General features: G+C 46.1%; 1 protein-coding gene across 2 annotated transcripts in view; it reads left to right on the forward strand.

The window, feature by feature from the left end:
• LOC146798836 (uncharacterized) overlaps nucleotides 1–19989 on the forward strand; it is a 304215-nt gene that overhangs the window by 169144 nt on the left and 115082 nt on the right. For both annotated transcript variants that reach the window (XM_085626154.1, XM_085626155.1), the window contains one exon: nucleotides 7265–7378. In XM_085626154.1, the coding sequence (XP_085482280.1) occupies nucleotides 7265–7378 (114 nt within the window). The remainder of the gene's footprint in view (nucleotides 1–7264; nucleotides 7379–19989) is intronic.

Raw genomic sequence — 19989 nt, forward strand, 5'->3', positions numbered from 1 at the left:
GTATTTAATTTCTAGTGAAGGGGCGGAACCAGCAGTTATGACCCTTGTCTCTTTAGGAGACCAAGAGATGGTCCAGGAAACCTACCTGCCCGATAACACTAAGAAATACGGGCAGTGGGTGACCATCAGTGGGAGGAGGGTGGAGGCTCTGAGAGACACAGGAGCCAGCGTGACATCCGTGAGGTGTCAGTGGGTGTCTGAAGAGCAGGTCATTCCCAATGTGCTTCACCCAGTAGTTGCAGCTGACAACTCGGTGCGCCTCTGTAAGGTGGCGCAAGTTCCCTTTGAGTGGAGGGGGGTCTCAGGTCTCTTGAAGGTTGTTGTGAGTCCATCCATGCCTGTTGACTGTCTGCTAGGTAATGACCTGGAGAGTTCCCCATAGAAGGAGGTGGAACGCCAGGCTCACATGGAGATGTTGGGTTTGCCTGAGTGGATCTGTGTGACCACTCGGTCTATGGCAGCCAGTAGGGGTGATTCAGCAGACCTGGAGCCTGAAACAGTGGCCCAGGAACCTGCCCAGAGAGGAAGGTGCAGAGGGCGTGGGAAATCAGCCCCCACCGTTCCCACGGTCCAGGAAGGAGCAGAACCTGAGGGGGATGCCCTGGAACATACAGGGGAACAGGTGGCCGAACTGGGGGAGCTACCTGAGCTGACCCATTGGCAGCAAGAGGGAGGTCCCTCCAGGGAGGAGTTGTGCAAGGCGCAGAAGGCATGCCCTTCTCTCATTGGTGTGCGGCAGCAGGCTGCAGACCAGGCAGCAGGTGGAGAGTCCAAGGATCATCTCATTTACTGGGAAGATGGGTTACTTTATAGTGAGCCTAAGGTCGCTGAGCCCGGTGCAGCCCGTGTGCTGGTGGTACCCGAGCGCTTCAGGACCTTCCTAATGGGTCTGGCTCATGACTTGCCTCTCGCAGGACATCTGGGGCAAGACAAGACCTTCGAAAGGCTTGTCACCCACTTCTTCTGGCCCCAGATGAAGAAGCACGTTGGTACATTCTGTAGGACTTGCCAGACATGTCAGGCAAGTGGTAAGAGCGGAGGAAAGTGCAAGGCACCCCTCCAACCCTTTCCTGTGGTGAGCACCCCTTTCGAGCGGGTGGGCATCGACATTGTGGGGCCACTGGACCCCAAGACAGCCTTAGGCGACAGGTTCATCCTGGTCTTGGTGGACCATGCCACCCGGTACCCGGAAGCTGGCCCTCTCAGGACAATCACAGCACCCGTGGTGTGCCGTGCATTGATGGGTGGTCATGCTCCTGGCTACAGATGCTGGAATGGAAGAGGACAGTGACCCTCTTCCTGATCTCCTGGCAGCCAAGGAGCAAGACGGGTCAGTGGATGGTGTGGTCCTCTCGCCCACCCTGACCCTATAACAGCAGAGGGACTGTCGCCAGGTGTTGGGTCTGTTTTCCTCCCTGACCCCAGGTGTCACCAACTGGTGCGTCCACGATGTGGACACTGGAGATAGTCTACCTGTAAAGCAGAAATTCTACAGGGTAGCTGACCAGGTCAGGGCCAGCATCAAGGAAGAGGTTTCCAAGATGTTGGCGCTAGGGGTAATTGAGCCCTCCAGCAGCCCCTGGGATAGCCCAGTGGTCTTAGTTCCAAAAGCTGCTGCGCCCGGTGCCACCCCAGAACTCCGGATTTGTGTGGACTACCGTGGGCTCAATGCGGTCACCAAGACTGACGCACACCCCATCCCCAGAGCTGATGAGCTCGTGGATCGGTTGGGAGCTGCCCAGTACCTCAGTACGTTTGATTTAACATCTGGGTACTGGCAGATTGCCTTAACTGAGGGGGCCAAAGAGAGGTCTGCGTTTTCAACGCCAGAGGGGCACTTCCAGTTCCGAGTTATGCCCTTTGGGTTGAAGAACGCCCCTGCCACATTCCAGAGACTGGTTAACCAGGTACTGTCCGGGCTGGAGGAATTCAGCGCCGCATACCTGGATGACATTGCTGTGTTCAGCTCCACGTGGGAGGAACACTTGCAGCACCTCTGTGAAGTGTTGAAGGCTCTGCAAAGGGCAGGCCTCACTATCAAGGCCAGTAAGTGCCAGATAGGGCAGGGTTCAGTGGTGTACATGGGACACCAGGTAGGGAGCGGCCAGGTGGCGCCCCTCCAAGCAAAGATTGATACCATCCTGGCTTGGGAGCCCCCCAAGACCCAGACAGAGGTGAGAGCCTTCCTAGGACCCTCCGGGTAATATCGCCAATTTGTCAAGGCATATGGCACCATTGTTGCCCCCTTGACGGAGCTGACTTCAGCCCAGGAGAGTGAATTGGACCGATGCCTGTCAAACAGCTTTTGATGCCCTGAAAACTGCCATGTGCACGGCACCGGTGCTCAAGGCGCCTGATTTCTCCAGTGAGTTTGTAGTGCAGACAGATGCTTCAGAGCATGGTGTGGGAGCGGTACTCACAGATCAACGACGAGGGCTTGGACCAACCTGTAGCTTTCATTAGTAGGAGGCTACTTCCCAGGGAACAGAGGTGGAGTGCGATTGAAAGGGAAGCTTTTGCTGTGGTCTGGGCCCTGAAGAAGCTGAGGCCCTACTTGTTTGGGACTCACTTCCGGGTTCAGACAGACCACAGGCCCCTCAGATGGTTAATACAGATGAGGGGTGAGAACCCAAAACTGTTGAGGTGGTCCATCTCCCTACAGGGAATGGACTTTATGGTGGAACACCGTCCCGGTACAGAACACGCCAACGCTGATGGTCTGTCCAGGTTTTTCCGCCTTAGCGATGAGAACTCCCAAGAGGGTGGGTAGTTCTCCCCACTTTCAGCTGGAGGGGACACGTGTTAGACCTGGCATCTTTGGCGTGGTTTCCCCTGACTTTTTGCCTCTACCGCCTGTATTTTTGACGCTATGCTGGATTTCGTTTTTGCTGGTTTAGATGCTTTGGGCACTTTGCCACTGCTGATCCGTGTCAAAGTGCAAGTGCTCCCTAGGTAAATTGTTATTGTAATTGGTTATCCATGATTGACATATTTGTTTCACCTGTCAGCCCCTAGTAAAGTGCACTGAGTGTGCCAGGGCTGGTGATTCAAATGCTACTAGTGGGCCTGCAGCACTGATTGTGCCACCCACATGAGTAGCCCTAAAATGGTGTCACATGCCTGCCACTGCAGTGCCTGGGTGCAGTTGCTAACTGCCATGCTGACCTGACCAATGTCCACACTGGCCAGGCCTAACACTCCCCTTTCTGTACACATTGGACACCCCTATGGAAGGCCCTAGGTACCCCCCGGGCAGGGTGCAGTGTATGTGAAAGGTAGAGCATGTATTGGTGTAGGTGACATGCTCTGGTAGTGAAGTACAGCCATTTTCGTTTTTCACTATTGAAAGGCTATCTTGCCCATAGGCTATAATGGGGAATGCTGAGTGTAATGTTTACCTGCATATCTTCCCATAGGAGCAAGAGAGAAAGCTAAAGTCTGGTATCCCTGAATTCAGAATTTAATAACACGTCTTTTAGGAAGGATGTTTTTTAAATCCTGTGTGTGAAAACAGCACTTTTAGAAGGTGTCTGTTTTCCTTTTCTGCCCTTTCTGTGTGCCTTGGCCTGTTTGTGAATTGACTGTCTGGTTTGTGAGTGACAGGAGCAGGGGTGGCTCCCAGAGGCTGGATGAGTCAGCCCAGGGCTGAATAGGGAAATTCCCCTGTAGATGGGTGGGAGGAGTAGCACATGGGCCTGAATAGGGCTGTGCCTGCCTTCCACAATGCTGGCTCCACCCCCTGCTGGGCGGCTGATGACCCTGCCCCTCTCTCTCAAAGGAAAGAAGAAACCAAGTAAACAGTGTGCTCCAGGACTGGCCAGTACTGGTTCTGACTAGGCCAAGGCCCCTCTGCCTGCAGAGGGCAAAGGATTTGGGGGTATAAGTATTGGGACCCAGACTACAGAAATTAGATCATCCTGGACTCAAGAAGGAACCTCTGCCAACGAGAAAGCTGGAAGACTGAAGAGGAAGGACTGTCCTGCTGTATGTTTGTGGGCTGACCTGCAGTTGCTTTTCTGCCAAGGAGAGGGGAAGGACTTTGCTGTTGCTGTGTCCCCTTGCTTGAAGAGATCTTCAAGGGCCTGAGAAGAGCTGGCCTCCTGTTAAGAAGTCCCAGGAACAAAAGGATTTCACCCCCAGCTTCCCCCTTAACTCTGCTGAGTGAGTTTTCGCCTCGCCTCCCCAGGGTCTCAGGACTGACGCTGTTGCCTGTTTTTCGACGCCTGAGCGCCGCTAAAAACGTTTATCGCATCACCAGGTACTGTTGGCTAAAATTGACGCTAAGGTGAATGATTTTGTCGCTAAGCTAAGAACTCTTTTTGAAACCATATTCTTGAACTGTGTATGTTGGATTTTTGTCGTTTTGGTCTTGTGTAGTTTATATAAAAGTACTCTATTTATCTACACCGGTGTGGAGTCCATTTGTGGTGTTTTCACTGTGTTACTGTGAGTGTTGGTACAAATACTTTACACATTGCCTTTGATAAGCCTGTCTGCTCGTGCCAAGCTACCAAGGGAGTGAGCAGGGGTTATCTAAAGAGTGTATCCCCCTTACCCTGACTAAAAGTAAGGGTCACTATTTGGACAGTGGTACCTACCTCTGCCAACTAGAGACCCCCAGATCTAACAGGTATGAAAACAAATGATGGACAGAATGCTGAATGAATCATACATTCACCCCTACTCAAGAGATGTGGGTTAAATCCATTGTTCTTCTGCTCACCATGCAACCCCAGTTCAAACCCAGCCAGAAGCAAATCAGTCTTGACCCTGTTCCTCATGGGATGAGTCCAGGCCAAACTGCCAAGCCAGGTCCTCCCTGGACTGGAAACAAGCATCCTGGAACCGGTTTCGGGCTATTACCCCATATCAGCCAGGCTAGCTTGAATCCAGTGGCACAGTGAGCAAGGGACCCATATCTGGGCATAACCATCCCACTTATGGGCGAAAAGTGTTACACCAACAAATGATGGATGGAATGAATCATACATTCACCCCCAGTCGAGAGATCTGTGTTAAATCTATTGTTCTTTTGCTCACCATGCCACCCCATTTCAAACCCAGTCATATACAAATCAGTCTTGACCTTGTTCCTCAAGACTGATTTGCATATGGCTGGGTCTAAACTGGAATGGCATCACATGCAAAAAAACGATGGATTTAACCCAGATCTTTGACTGGGAGTGAATGTTCGATTGATTCAGCATTCTGTCCATTATCTGTTTTTTTTTGCAATTGTCAACCTAAGTGGGAAGGGTATGCTCAGACGTGGGTCCCGTGCTCGCTCCAAAGCAAACACAAGGAGATGAAAACTTATCAGACACTCACCCCCAGTCACAAATATGGGTTGAATCCATCATGGTTCTTTAGCTCACTTTGCCTCCCAGTTCAGACACAGCTATATGCAAATCAATCTTGACCCTGTGCCTCATGGGAATAGTCCAGCCCGAACTGCCAAGCCATGTCTTCACTGGACCGGAAACAAGGATCCTGGGACCGGTTTTGGGCAAAAAGCCCTCGTCAGCCAAGCTAGCTACGTCACCAGATTCAAGCTATCCTGGCTGATGAGTGGTGAAACCCCAAAACTGGTCCTAGGATGCTTGTTTCTGGTTCAGGAAGGACCTGGCCTGGCAGTTCGGGCTGGACTATACCCCCTATATAACCACTTCCTGTGGGGAGAGGACATAACCCTGACCCAGTGTATCCAATTTCATACAAAACCAAGATGGTGACATCTGGCGAGAGGATAATAAAAAAGCTCAGTGGTAGAAGGGAGACTGGTGACAATGTGGTTACTGAGATACCCAGACTGGTGAGTATGTACTTAAAATACATAAGATTGCACACTCTGAAATTTTACTGGTGAACATTTATATAATGTCATCCTTTAAGTGCTATCAGTTGTTGAGCACAGGGAACTGAAGCACTGCATCAAAAAGTGACTGGTCGAAAATGGCACCACATCTGACATAGAGAAGCTGTGTTTAGGTTTTCTTGGGAACACCATAGTTTGAGTTACACCTTATTACCTCACTAAGATGTTTTTTAACCTTGTTTATGTTTGCCGTTGAAAACACTAAGTTATATAAGGCCTCGCCCAAAAAACAAATCTACCCTATCCTGACCTGCCTGCAAGGACACATATTGACACACTGCTTTTCTTTTGATTTCTTGGCCAGTGCCTAAGATCTTCTCAATGTGGTGCGATGGAATCCACAACTTTGTTTCGCAGTCCAATCCCCTTTATATACCAGACAGTGGATAAATCTGGTTTTCTCAAGCTAAAACTGTTTCTGCCTATTGGTGTTAGCTGGTTTCTACTTGTCCAGCAACTTGAACAGCCACTGGCTGTGTCTTTAATCCTGGCCTTGTACACTTTCCAACATGCGAGTAGTTGTTTGCAATGATATAGAACATAATAATCTCCCATGGTAGTTCAATTTGTGACATTGTGAAACAGAAGATATCACTCACACTCACTCATACACATACAAAAACATACAAATACCTACCAGCCAGTGATTCAGACACCTATGATTTGCTTTACAATCGACTATGGCTGTGCTACAGACATCACCTAAATCCAGGACCCCGAAACTAGTGTACAATAGACAGTCTTCACATCACACATCCAACACACTTTCAGTATGCCATAACAGCTACTAAAAAGTAACTTCTACTGAACGATTTTTATTGCACACACTTTTCTAAATCTACTTAGAATTTGCCTTGCTGAAACAGAACACAGTAGACACATTCATTGACACCATTGCATAGATCCCCTACACCCTCAAATTGCTTCCGCATTCATACCTGCTGTTCACTATTTTATTTTGCGGTCAGTTTTATTTAGTGCCAACATCACCGAAGGTACTGGAGCACTTTATGTTACCACCAGTTACTTCATACAAGTACACAGGTAACTAAAGGCCTACGCATTTAACCCTAATTTTCACAATTTTATTTCAGGCTCAGTTTTATATAGCGTCAACATCACTCAAAGGTACACGACCGCTTGATATAACTACCAGATACTGCATAATATATTTCCTTTCTCAAAAAAACAGTCATAACACTCACATAGGTGAAACCTATTGCATTTGCCAATGCTTGTTTGAGAGTTGTGGGGTGTGGGCAAAAGAAATGTGATGAGATACTGGTGAGTGGTAAGGGCTTCTTCAGGCACATGCAAAATTTGAAATTGATCTCGGAAAATGTATGCACAGTGCTGTGGTTTAAGGTTTTTTTCTACTTCATTTTACAGGTGAAAGATTTGTGAAATCTGATATTTTATTTGGGAGAAATGTTGATGCAAATCAACCTCTGAAGGATCATCAGGATACAAACAGGACGGATAGCAGTACTTGTCTCACTGCAGGTCAGGACATATCAATAAACATGTGCGTTTTGTAAGTGCAGATTAAGCCCCTAGTCTACTTCCTGCTTCCTTCAGTAAATGGCAATATTTTGTTTAGATGAAACATTAAGTACGCATTTTATTTATTTTTTAAGTATATATGTGTCATGGAACAGGACAAATGCGAGTCTAAATGCTGCACAATTACAGAAGAAGCAATTCACTTGTTGAATTCTAGTAACAGAAGCTGGCTAGAGTAGCAGACTGTAAATGTGTGGAACATATTGACTCACAGTTGACCAAATATTTGTGTGTGACACAAATCTTTAGAGTACTGCATTCAATGCTTTATATCTCTGTTGAATGCATTATGGGCTACTTGACATAACATTTTCCAAAAAAGGGAAAAAAACGATTTTGCAAGAATTGTGGAAAGAAATTAGGATCACAGCATGTAGTAAAATACGTAGTTTTACATGACGTGTATTGGGCTGCTGGCATTTAAACCGCTGCACAGTTAGATGCTGTTAGACCGCTCTCACTGCATGTGCATTTTCCTAAAAAAAAATGGTTACCGTTTTCAGTAGCTTAATCGCCATAGGTGACTTTTTTGTGCATCTCCTGTAAGTGCTCCCAAATTGCGAAAGCAGTGTACAAGTAATACACCTCATTGTGGCCACAGCAAGGTGTTCGCCACCTATGTGTCGGTCCCAAACCCAAGTTTATGGACTGAAAAGAAACGATGGTACTCTGCAGGCCAGGTTCTAGAGTTAAATTAATCCATTAGCCCTTTCAGCTGTAACAACGCTTTGTAGCGCATAGCCGCAGACAGCTCAGATTTAAAACATGTAAGCTGTGCCTATTTGCATGTTCAGAAACTGAAACTGCAGCATGAACTACTCAAAAAGCAACTTTTCAGGAAGTGGCATGAAAGAACCTTGAAGTCTAGTCTTTCTGAATTTCACTATTACTGGGGGAAAAAATGATGGGTGAACCTAGATTTTTATTACATATTTCACATATTTGACTTTTGAAAATATTGTCAACTTGCTGGCTATTGCAGACCAACATACAATCTCAGATGTTGCTGCTTGGCTGGCTTCTTGCAGGCAACAGTTTTTTTGTCACACTTTCCCCAACCATAGCATGAGATTCCAAAAGTGTAAATGACCCACCGATTAGAAGCTCCAATAAACAATGAGGTCTCTGCTTTTCCAGCCACCTCTGTGTGAAAGCACCGAGTCAAGATAAATGGTGACAGATATAAGGAAAGGGAAAATATTTGCAACAGGAAGGGGTTGATTGTCTAAAGCAAGCCCACACACAGAGCATCCTCCTTTCCCGTTGGCTTCTGGATGTGAAAGTAGAGCAACTCCAAGGATGGTTTTGAAGCCATAGGAACCCAAAAACATCAAGGGACCTTACTCCATAGCGAGATAGTAGAAGGGTGATTAGAAGGGGTGTGGTTCTCACTGATGACGAAAGGGCTGGCAGGGAAAAGGAAACCTGTTTCATCACCCTTGAAGGAGGGAAAGATCTCTTTAAGAGATCGATTGTTCCATAAAGCCTAGGAAGATTTGAAAAAAGGATGGGTGGGATTTTGTAGGAAAATCATTATTCCAAGTTTAGGGAACTGCATTAATCACCGCAGCATTATACACTGGTGCTCCCACCACCTTTAGCGCGTTGCTGGAACCTCAGAAGAAAAGAAGGTCTGGTGAAGATTGTTGGATGAATTATGTCTCCTTTTTTTTTTTTTTTGTCTCCATTTTGTTTTTAAAAAAAAATGGTTTTCTTGTTTTTGTTATTATTTTTTTTTATTGTATTTTTGTTAAGGTTCCATCCATAAGGTGTCTCAATACAGTAGTGACAGCAGTTACCATGAATTATGTGTCCTTATTAAAGGATTGAGGACTAAGTCTGCTTTCCCTTGCAACTTGCAGTCTAAAGACTTCCCGGAGGAAGATTTGCTATTCGCACAAGGGGAAAGAAGGTCCAGGAGTTACCCAATAATGTTTACTTTTATGGTTCACGTTTTTCAGTAGGTGGATGTACTGCTCGATTTTCCCGGCTCTCTTGTGATTAAGGGGAACTAATGTGACTTCAGTCTCTTTCCATCCAAGTCTAAGGGTTAGAGTAGTGTATAGAGCCTATTTATTAGGCACTTCGACATGATCCTGTATTCTTCCCCATAGATTAGGGTTTGCACATATATCCTAGAGGATAGATCCGTTAGTATTAGGGGTAATCTGTTCTATAGTGAGGGTATTTCATGGAGTCGTGCTGAATCCAGGCCTGGTAGGCCTTAAACGGGAGAGACTCCATCTTTCTTTTCGCTCCGGCAGCTTGGAAAGTTTCTAGGTCGAGGGTGATGTTTTAGTTATGAGGTGTTATTCGCTTGGAGAGAACCGGTTCAGGCCGGCCCTTATCGAAGGATTGTATTTTTCTTCATGCCGAAGACACTACATCAGGCCGGCCGGCTGGGAACGTGTCCTTGGTACGGGGAGGTACAAGAATTTGGTGGGCGGCAGGTTACGGGCTGGAATTTTCCATGAGAAAATGCACCTCTATATTAGTGAAAGTTTGAGGCAGATACTGGCACTTGCTTTTTAGTCCATAGGCGGCATCTGGCCGTTAAGCAGTAAAGCTACTACTTATTCCAGGGAAGACAGATGACAAACCTGAAGGTGGAGAAAAACCGAGAGATAGATATTCTTCTAACAGAATAGCCAAAGAAAAGAGAGTAGCCGATGAGGAAGAGGTCCCAGTGACTCGGAGAAGGAAAAGGGAGTAGATCCGTGACTGCGAAGGTGTGACTTCCAGGCGAAGCCGAGGCACAGACGAGAAAGGAACCTAGATGACCATTGAGTGCAGGCTACATACGACCAAGGTGATGTCAACCCCTTTATTATTAGAGTGTACAACTTAATCTATCACTTTTCTTTGCAGGTCATATGTGATATGTATTATGTGTTGTGAGCGTGTATGTAGTGACTAAATAAAGTATCCAGTTTGTAGTGAATCAACATGTGCTGCGTGTTCTTGTATAAGAGGGTAGCCTATTCTTCTAGTCAGCTGTGACTTGATATGAACAGATGTTAATCCTGATCAGGTAAGTGGTAGCTGAATAAGGGAGAAAGGAGCCCCTCGAACAGGGGAACAGGTTGTGCTCAACTAGCAGTCTTTGTGTGATCCGATACATAGTAACACTGGTTCCCTTGTTGTATGTCGTGGTAATTATAGGATGAACTTGTGCTAAGGCTGCCGTCTGGGCAGGAAGTCCTGGGTCCGTTTGGGACCGCGAGGCTAAGGCTGCCGTCTGGGCAGGAAGTCCTGGGTCCGTTTGGGACCGCGAGGCTGAGGCTGCCGTCTGGGTAGGAAGTCCTGGGTCCGTTTGGGACCGCGAGGCTGAGGCTGCCGTCTGGGTAGGAAGTCCTGGGTCCGTTTGGGACCGCGAGGCTAAGGCTGCCGTCTGGGCAGGAAGTCCTGGGTCCGTTTGGGACCGCGAGGCTGAGGCTGCCGTCTGGGCAGGAAGTCCTGGGTCCGTTTGGGACCGCGAGGCTGAGGCTGCCGTCTGGGTAGGAAGTCCTGGGTCCATTTGGGACCGCGAGGCCGCCACTTGTATTATAAGAGGTCTTGATATATATATATATATATATATATATATATATATATATATATTACCTACTGGCGATAGCCAGTAGGTAGTTATAGTTAGGACCACGTTTCCATAGGAAAACCTCAACATTCTATTTTGAATAACTTTGGCGCCGGTCGACGAATCCTCGCGAATTTCTCAAAATAGGTGGGGCGCTACGCTCCGCTCCTACCCTGAAAGTCTCGGGGGGATTCATCAAGCGGGGGCTGAGATAAAAGGGGGGTCCCAAAACGCGTTTTTCCCATGCATTTTTCCATAGGACCTTTAGAACGAGCTACAGCCCGAATGGCTGAACAGAATTACTCAAAATTTGGCAGAGAGGTAGTCCCTAGGTCAAGGAAGTGCCTTTTGTAGGTTTGGTGTAAATCTGTTCAGTAGATTCTGAGAAAATAGCCTTTAAATCAATATATATATTTGAGCCAGCTTACGGTACGCTTACCGTACGCTTACGGTAAGCGTACGGCGGCGTGCGCGAGCGCGATTCTGATTGGCTCTTAGATCTTAGTAAACATTCGAATCGGCCGAAACCAGGAAGCGGCGGCCGCCATTTTGTCTCTCGCACTGAGAGAGATTTTTAAAATCGGAAGCCCAAAAACATGTAAAGGGGCTGTTTTGACAACTCCCTCCCACATAGTCATGTTGAGGGAGTCCCCAAACATCCCCCAAGTGCAAAAACGGTTTTATTTTTTTTTCGGCAATTTCGCGGGGTACGCTTACCGTACGCTTACGGTAAGCGTACGGTAAAAAAATAAAAATAAAAAAAACACTATCCACACTTACCCCACCCCCTGTGCTTTTGGTGGCCGAAGGCCACCAAATGTGCTGGGCTTATTACAATGGAAAAAAACACTATCCACACTTACCCCACCCCCTGTGCTTTTGGTGGCCGTAGGCCACCAAATGTACAGGGCTTATTATAAGGGAAAAAAACTTAGCATTTAAAAAACCGTACTAATTCACTGAAAAAACCATAGGTTTCACACACGTTATAGTTAGGAATTAGCATTTAAAAAACCTTGCAAATTCACTGAAAAAACCATAGGTTTCACACATGTTATAGTTAGTGGAAATTTTACTGATAAAAAACCAATGAAATTGCCCCGTTATAGTTAGCGCAGGCAACTATAACTCACGCGACCGCAATCCTCTGCTGATGACATATGTGTCTTTATGAAAAAAAAATATTTGTAATATATGTATAGCTAAAAATGTATGGAAGAAGACATGGGCAAATAAGTGTCTAAATACAGTATTAGCATCAGCAGAGGATTGTGGTCGCGTGAGTTATAGTTGCCTGCGCTAACTATAACGGGGCAATTTCATTGGTTTTTTATCAGTAAAATTTCCACTAACTATAACATGTGTGAAACCTATGGTTTTTTCAGTGAATATATATATGAGTAGGAATTCCCTGTCCTTAGGTGGTATGTATATATGTGGTTTCTTAGGTGTGAATAGGCCCTAGGGAGGGGGTAACGTTCTGGCTGGGTTAGAGAGGCTCTGTTGAGCGGGTTCTATCTGATCCAAAAACCCAAGCAGAACATTTGGCGTCACGAACCGTTTACGAAACCTGTGTGTGTTGTGATTGTCTTGTGTTTGCTTTCGGCGCGTGCGTGGTTTTGTTTGCATTTTATTTTTGTATACTTGTGTGTATAGTTTTTATTTTTCTTCTTTCTTCTTTTTCTTCTTTTTCTTTTCCACGATGTTTTCTAGAAGATCTAAGTCTACTTTTAAGTTGCCCGTTGATATTCCCGGATGGGATTCAACGCCTTATGAAGCCTTGGCCCGTGAGTGGGCTGATTCTACTGGTTTGAGTGAGAATTGGAATTCTTCTTTGGAGCTGGCGGAGCCAGCTAATGTGATTACTTGTTTGCAGAAGGCACCCGTATCGAAGGGTGAGGAGATTCCCATTTTGGGGCGCAGAGGTTGGATTGTTCTGTCTGCGTATCGGATTCTACATGAGAGATTATTGAAATTACAGATCTCTCTTAAAGATGTGGAAGCGCACTTTGTTGAGATTCAGAATTCTCATACTTTGTTGCGGTGTCAAAATAAGTTGCTTGCTGATAAGCTGGAGACTTACCAAACTATTGCCGAAAGGGCGGCTGTGCGAATTGCTCGTTACAAATACAAGAACAGGCGCGGTCGGGTTTCGACGCGAAAGGTGCGTCTGGTCGTGGCGAAAGCCGGACTGGATTGGAATCCTGATGAATGGGATGGTAATATCTGGAACTCGAGTGATTCTTGTTCCTCGGGTGAGGAGTCTGCCAAGCGCGAGTCTTCTCGTTTCCGTCATGATTGTAAGTCTGCTTCTCGCATCTCTGATGGTACACCCCGTGATTACGCTCGTTCTTCGGGTGGGATCGATACCTCTTACACTGATTATCCCTCTACGAGTACTGATCGGGCTCCTTGTGATGCTCTTCCCGCGGTCTCTGCGCATCCAGTTTTTCGTCGGAAGTTGCAGCAGTCTCCTGCTGCTCCGCAGGGTATTTCTTTGGACTCTTTAGAGGACTTTACTCAACAGGAAATTAGTGATATTTTGCAGCGATTTCGGCAGCGAGCTGGTGAGACCTTGCTCACATGGATGGTGCGCCTTTATGAACTGGGCGCTGCGGGCATTATGTTAGATAATGGCGATTGTTTGAAGTTTTGTTCCTTGAGTTCGGATTCTACTGTACAGGATCATTTTCGTAACTATAATGGTGGTGGTCAAATTTCTTTACTTCAATTGGCGACTGAGGGTTGTAATCAAAAGTATCCTACTGAGTCTGATTGGCCTCTGAATGACAAACCGTGGTATACTTTGCGCGACGCTGCACAACGTCTCAAAGAGGAGGTGATGAAAACGGCAATTTTTCTGGGTACTGCTGACAGGTTGCTTGATGGTTTGTTGACATCTTCTGTGCGGAATCGCATTATTCGGTCTTCCCCTGTTGCCTACAAGCAGGTCATGATGACTTTATTGATTAATCAGACTGGTAATGTGTTATCTACGGTACTGGAGTCGGTACGCCAGCTCGGTGAGTTGGGTGAGTGGTTTAAACCTGAACGTCAGTCCCGGCCTGACACTCGTACTCCTGGTGAAAATAAACTTACTAGACGTGATATCTTTTCTGGTCTTCTGGCTGATGGTGTGCGTAGGGAGGACATTGACGGTGAGACTACCGCTCGTTTGTGGGAGTTGTTTCGCAAACGTGGCTTGGATCGGAAGGAGGGTGCCCGGCGTGTTCGGACCACTGAGTGTGATCGTGGTGGTTCTGACGGTAGCGATGATGACGACCGCCGTGGGCGCTCTGTTCGTCGTGATGATCGACGTTATGTACGTGATGTGTCCCCCCGTCGAGAGAGAGACAGGGAGAGAGAGGGGGAAAGAGAAAGGGGGAGAAATGATTATGTTTACAGCAGACGTAGAGATGATAGGGATCAATCCCCTGAGTTGAGGAGGAGAGAGGATCGTCATAGTTTGGTCGATCGTAACCCGCAGTACAATGCTGAAGACTCGAATCTGTTCCGTACGGGGAATGGATATGAACAGGAGGTACCGATACCTAAGAAACGTGAGAGTCTTTATCCTGATTTGTCTTGGTACACAGAATGCAGTAAGAATGACTAGGAAATAGGTCAAGCTCCGGTACACAGATGGGCTCACAGAGATAATAGACCCTATGTAGATATTGATATTTATTGGAGACATCGTAATATCCAAAGGGCCCGAGCATTGGTAGATACAGGAGCGGAGGCCACTCTTATTCATGGAACATCAAAGAAGTTTACAGGTCAGCCTTTTACTATTACCGGATTAAGTGGAAAAGAAACCCCTGCAGTTCAAACTTTGCTTGAAATGAGAATAGGTAGAATCCCTAGAAAAGAATATTCTGTACTAGTGGTGCCACTCTTAGAATTCATAATTGGAATTGATATTTTGAAAGGAATGACGTTGCATCTAGATGATGGGTGTTACCAATTTGGAACCACGCATTATATATCGTCCAGGCCTATACAGGTTGGTCGTTTAAGAATGCCCCCCATACAAGTTCCCCAGGCGACAAAAGTGGTTTGTCAGAAGCAGTATCGTATTCCAGGTGGCCATGAGGAGATTAGTACCACTATTCAGGAGTTGGTGGATGCAGGTGTTATAACCCCGGTTACTTCTGCATGGAATAATCCTGTTTGGCCTGTACGTAAGAGTGATAATTCTTGGCGCATGACTGTTGATTATCGAGAATTAAACAAACATACGCCCTCTTTGACTGTTGCAGTACCGGATGTTATTACCCTAATTGAAAGAATCCAAAAGCATCCAGGTACATGGTATGCGTCCATTGATATTGCTAATGCTTTCTTCTCTATTCCAATTGCCCCTGAGTGTCAGGAACAGTTCAGTTTTACGTGGAACGGGCGTCAGATGACGTTTAGGAGTCTTCCTCAGGGCTATGTGCATAGTCCTACAATATGTCACCGGCTGGTGGCAGAGCATTTGGCTGAGGTACCGGTTCATTCCCAAATTCAGATATGTCATTATATTGATGATGTTTTGATCCAAGGCGACACACAGGAGGAAGTTCAGACCCAATTGGATAGGATCATTGAGTGCCTGCGTGGGAAAGGTTGGGAAATCAACCCAGATAAATTGCAAGGTCCGTCCCAGGCTGTAAAATTTTTGGGTATTAATTGGCATGAAGGGCATCGTGAAGTGATCCCTCAGGTTAAACAGAAGATTCTTGATTTTGCAGTTCCGAGGAATAGGAAAGAAGCCCAGAGCTTCATTGGCCTGTTTGGTTTTTGGCGCCAGCATATTCCTCATTTGAGTCAAATATTGGCCCCCTTGTACCGGGTCACGCGTAAAAAGAATGCATTTGAATGGGATAAACCACAGCAAGATGCATTTAGTTTGGCAAAAGAAGCAATTCAACATGCTCTGGATTTATGGCCTGTACGTGATGGTGACGTGGATTTGAATGTGTCTGTACAGGGCCCTTATGCAAATTGGAGTTTGTGGCAGAAACAAGGCAGGAGTAGAGTACCGTTAGGTTTTTGGACCAAAAAGTTACCTGATGCTGGTGAGCGTTATACACCCTTTGAGAAACAGTTACTTGCTTGTTATTGGGCTCTGGTGGATACCGAGCAATTGACTTTGGGACATGATATAGTTTTGCGTCCTGAAATTCCTATCATGCAGTGGGTTCTGAGTTCGCCGAAAACTCACCGAATTGGACATGCTCAAGAGGCGAGTGTGATTAAATGGAAATGGTATATACAAGACAGGGCACGTGTGGGCCCGAAAGGAGTTGCTTCTTTACATGAGCAGGTGGCGCGAGCGCCGTCAACTGAGACTGAGAGTGAATGTTCCGTACCTTTAGCACAGGAGTCTCCTGTCAAGTGGGGTAAGCCTTTTGATGATTTGTCTGCAGCGGACAGAAACCATGTTTGGTTCACGGATGGTTCAGCGAGGTTTATAGGGACGACACGGCACTGGAAGGCGGTGTCCTATAATCCGGTCACACAGAAATTGCTGAGCACAACTGGTGAAGGTAAAAGCAGCCAATTTGCCGAGCTTTACGCTGTTTATCAAGTTTTGAAACAAGAGTTACCTGGTACATGTCATATTTTCACTGATTCTTGGTCTACTGTCAATGGACTGGCTGTTTGGTTACCGACTTGGCATTCCCATAATTGGAAGTTACATTCCAAAGAATTGTGGGGAAAAGAGTTATGGCAAGAGATTTGGGAGATGCTCCCACAGAGTACTGTCACAATCTTCCATGTGGATGCTCACACCCCGATAGATTCTCTTGACAAATTTTTTCATAACATTGCAGATGAGAAATCTAAAATTGCTGAGGCAGTGGTGGACAGGCAAGATTCTGACATTGCGGGATTGGCGAAATGGGCACACCAGAAGGCAGGACATTTTGGAGAGAAGGCCACTAGCAGGTGGGCTGCTGATCGAGGAATTTATATTCCCCTAGATTTAATTAAAAATGTTATCTTACACTGTCCCGTTTGTCAGCATATCAGACAGCGTAAAGTGCCCCAAATTGTTAAAGGTCATTTACATCGCGGAAAACTGCCCGCTCAAATTTGGCAGATTGATTACATTGGTCCACTTCCTATGAGTAGGAATTGTCAATATGTTTGCACTATTGTTAATACATACAGTGGCCTGCTGGTAGCCCTTCCCTGTAAGCAAGCTACCCAATTGAATACCATTAAAACATTAGAATTGATTATGATGTATTATGGTATGCCATTCCAAATTCAATCTGATAATGCATCCCATTTTCGTGGAAGATTGGTACAGGAATTCTGTGCGGAAAACAATATTGAATGGATATTCCATATACCCTACTATCCACAGGCCTCGGGCCTGGTGGAGAGATTGAATGGCCTGCTAAAGGACCAGCTGCGTAAGTTAACAAATGACAAGTATAAGAATTGGCGAGACTTTTTGCCTCAAGCGTTATTGATTTTGAATAACCGTCCTTTTCTAAATGCTGAATCCCCACTTATGCGTTTGTTTCCTCCGAATGTTGATGCTAAGCCCAATGAAATCAGAGAGACTGTGATGTACTGGGAGATTACTCCCGGAGCTTTGGCTCCATGTAGAGCGACCCCAGGATCGGCAGGTTTAGACTTGCATGCCATGGATGACACCGTTTTAAAAGGTAAGGATCGGGTCATCATTGCTACCGGTGTTGGTATTCATATACCACCTGGGAATTTCGGATTAATCGCCCCTAGATCGGGGCTGGCTGTAAAAGGCATTCAGGTGCTTGGAGGAGTAATTGACAGCGATTATCAGGGAGAGATTAAGGTGCTCCTGCTGAATAGCAGTGAGGTTGACTTACTGATACACCGCACTGACCGAGTGGCTCAATTACTCATTATGCCTGTTTTCAGTGGTTCATTAATGAAAGGCACTGCCCCAACTTTGCTAACTGTACGAGGCCAGAAAGGTTTTGGCTCTACGGATAAGCCTGGGGCTAGGGTTTGGGTGCAGTCGCCTAAGAATCCCCCTGAACAAGCAGAGGTTATTGCCACCGGTCAGGACAATACCATTTTGGTTATGAGACCAGGGAAAGATAGCTGGGAGGCGGTCCCGGCTGACAAATGTTATTTACGAGAATGATTAATGCCTGTATTTGATTCTCTTTTAGATCATTCTTTGGACTGTTGCTGCAGGATGTGTCGGTACTGGACTCCTTTTGGGCTGGTACGACGAGAGAGGAGGGATCCCGTCAACCCGGGATGAACTGAGAACCCGAGTGTTGCGTTCCTTCGCTGCGTGGGATTCATCATCGAACTTTTGGACATCGTTAGCCAAGAGGGTGACTGATGCCCCTCACTTCTGTTTGACACCGATGAGATCTGTACATGATATTCTGGCGACCTGTCTGGTTGCTGTCCCTGCCTCATTGGAAACCCTAATTCACATTTTTAATGTTTCAAAGGCTCGTCCCAATGTTCTCCTGGGTGATTTTGCTACCCATGTATATTGCCCCTTATGCACTGAACTGCCGAACGAGCCACCCCCCATCCAGTCCCAAATAGTTACCTATAATATCACACAAGGTGATTTATGCTTCTTTCTTACGTGTAATCCTAGTGCGATCTCTGAATGTCTACGCCTAAAACTAAAAGGCGCCACTTCATTTACAGCTCATGAACGGACTTTGTGCTTTCAAAGGACACCGACCACCTGTGTTTCAGTTCAGAACAATATGACTTGCAATAGTTTGGTAGTTACCCCCAGTCATTATCGCACGATGTTACTACCTGCCGGATGGCTTTTCTCATGTGGTAATACTTCCTGGCCATATGTCCCTGCAAACATTTCCGGAGGCCCTTGTGCCATTACGAGACTCAGTTTGTTGATGTTTTCATCACATCCGAATGCCAACTCTCGTGTGATTCGAGATACTGTGATGTTACAGGAGGATTGTGACTCATCTTTGCATTTATATTCCAAGTCTGAATACCTTAGCCTAGCTATTTCAATTATTGGTGTTCCTGCTTTGGCAGTTTATAATGCCAAATCCATTGGGAAAATGGCCTGCTGGATGGTGAAATCCATTAATCATACTTCTACAGTCCTGTCCGACATGCTACTAGATGCCCAGGGTGAACGTAGGGCCATTTTGCAAAATAGAGCGGCCATTGATTATCTTTTGCTTAAACATGGACATGATTGCTCCGATTTTGAAGGTCTCTGTTGTTTTAACTTGTCCGATCATACACAATCCATTCGTGCACATATTGACAAGTTGCGTGACTTAACGGAAGAAGTTAGAAAACACGTTGACCAGGCCTGGTTTGACTGGCTCTTTAATTGGTTGCCTGACGTACACATGCTACGTCAAACATTAGGTGGTATTCTGATTGCTGTTGCTGTTTTGATTTCTATCTGTTGCTTTATTCAGTGTATTCCTTCACTACTTCAATTCTGCACACTCGGTACTAGACATAGATCAGTTAGCTTTGTTTCATATTATTCTTCTACAGATGTTAGCTCCATTTAATGAATGTATAATAGACTGAAGTCAAGGGTGAAATGTACTGCTCGATTTTCCCGGCTCTCTTGTGATTAAGGGGAACTAATGTGACTTCAGTCTCTTTCCATCTAAGTCTAAGGGTTAGAGTAGTGTATAGAGCCTATTTATTAGGCACTTCGACATGATCCTGTATTCTTCCCCATAGATTAGGGTTTGCACATATATCCTAGAGGATAGATCCGTTAGTATTAGGGGTAATCTGTTCTATAGTGAGGGTATTTCATGGAGTCGTGCTGAATCCAGGCCTGGTAGGCCTTAAACGGGAGAGACTCCATCTTTCTTTTCGCTCCGGCAGCTTGGAAAGTTTCTAGGTCGAGGGTGATGTTTTAGTTATGAGGTGTTATTCGCTTGGAGAGAACCAGTTCAGGCCGGCCCTTATCGAAGGATTGTATTTTTCTTCATGCCGAAGACACTACATC

The sequence above is a fragment of the Triturus cristatus genome, chromosome 9 (assembly GCF_964204655.1).
Source record: "Triturus cristatus chromosome 9, aTriCri1.1, whole genome shotgun sequence".
Classification (NCBI taxonomy): domain Eukaryota; kingdom Metazoa; phylum Chordata; class Amphibia; order Caudata; family Salamandridae; genus Triturus; species Triturus cristatus.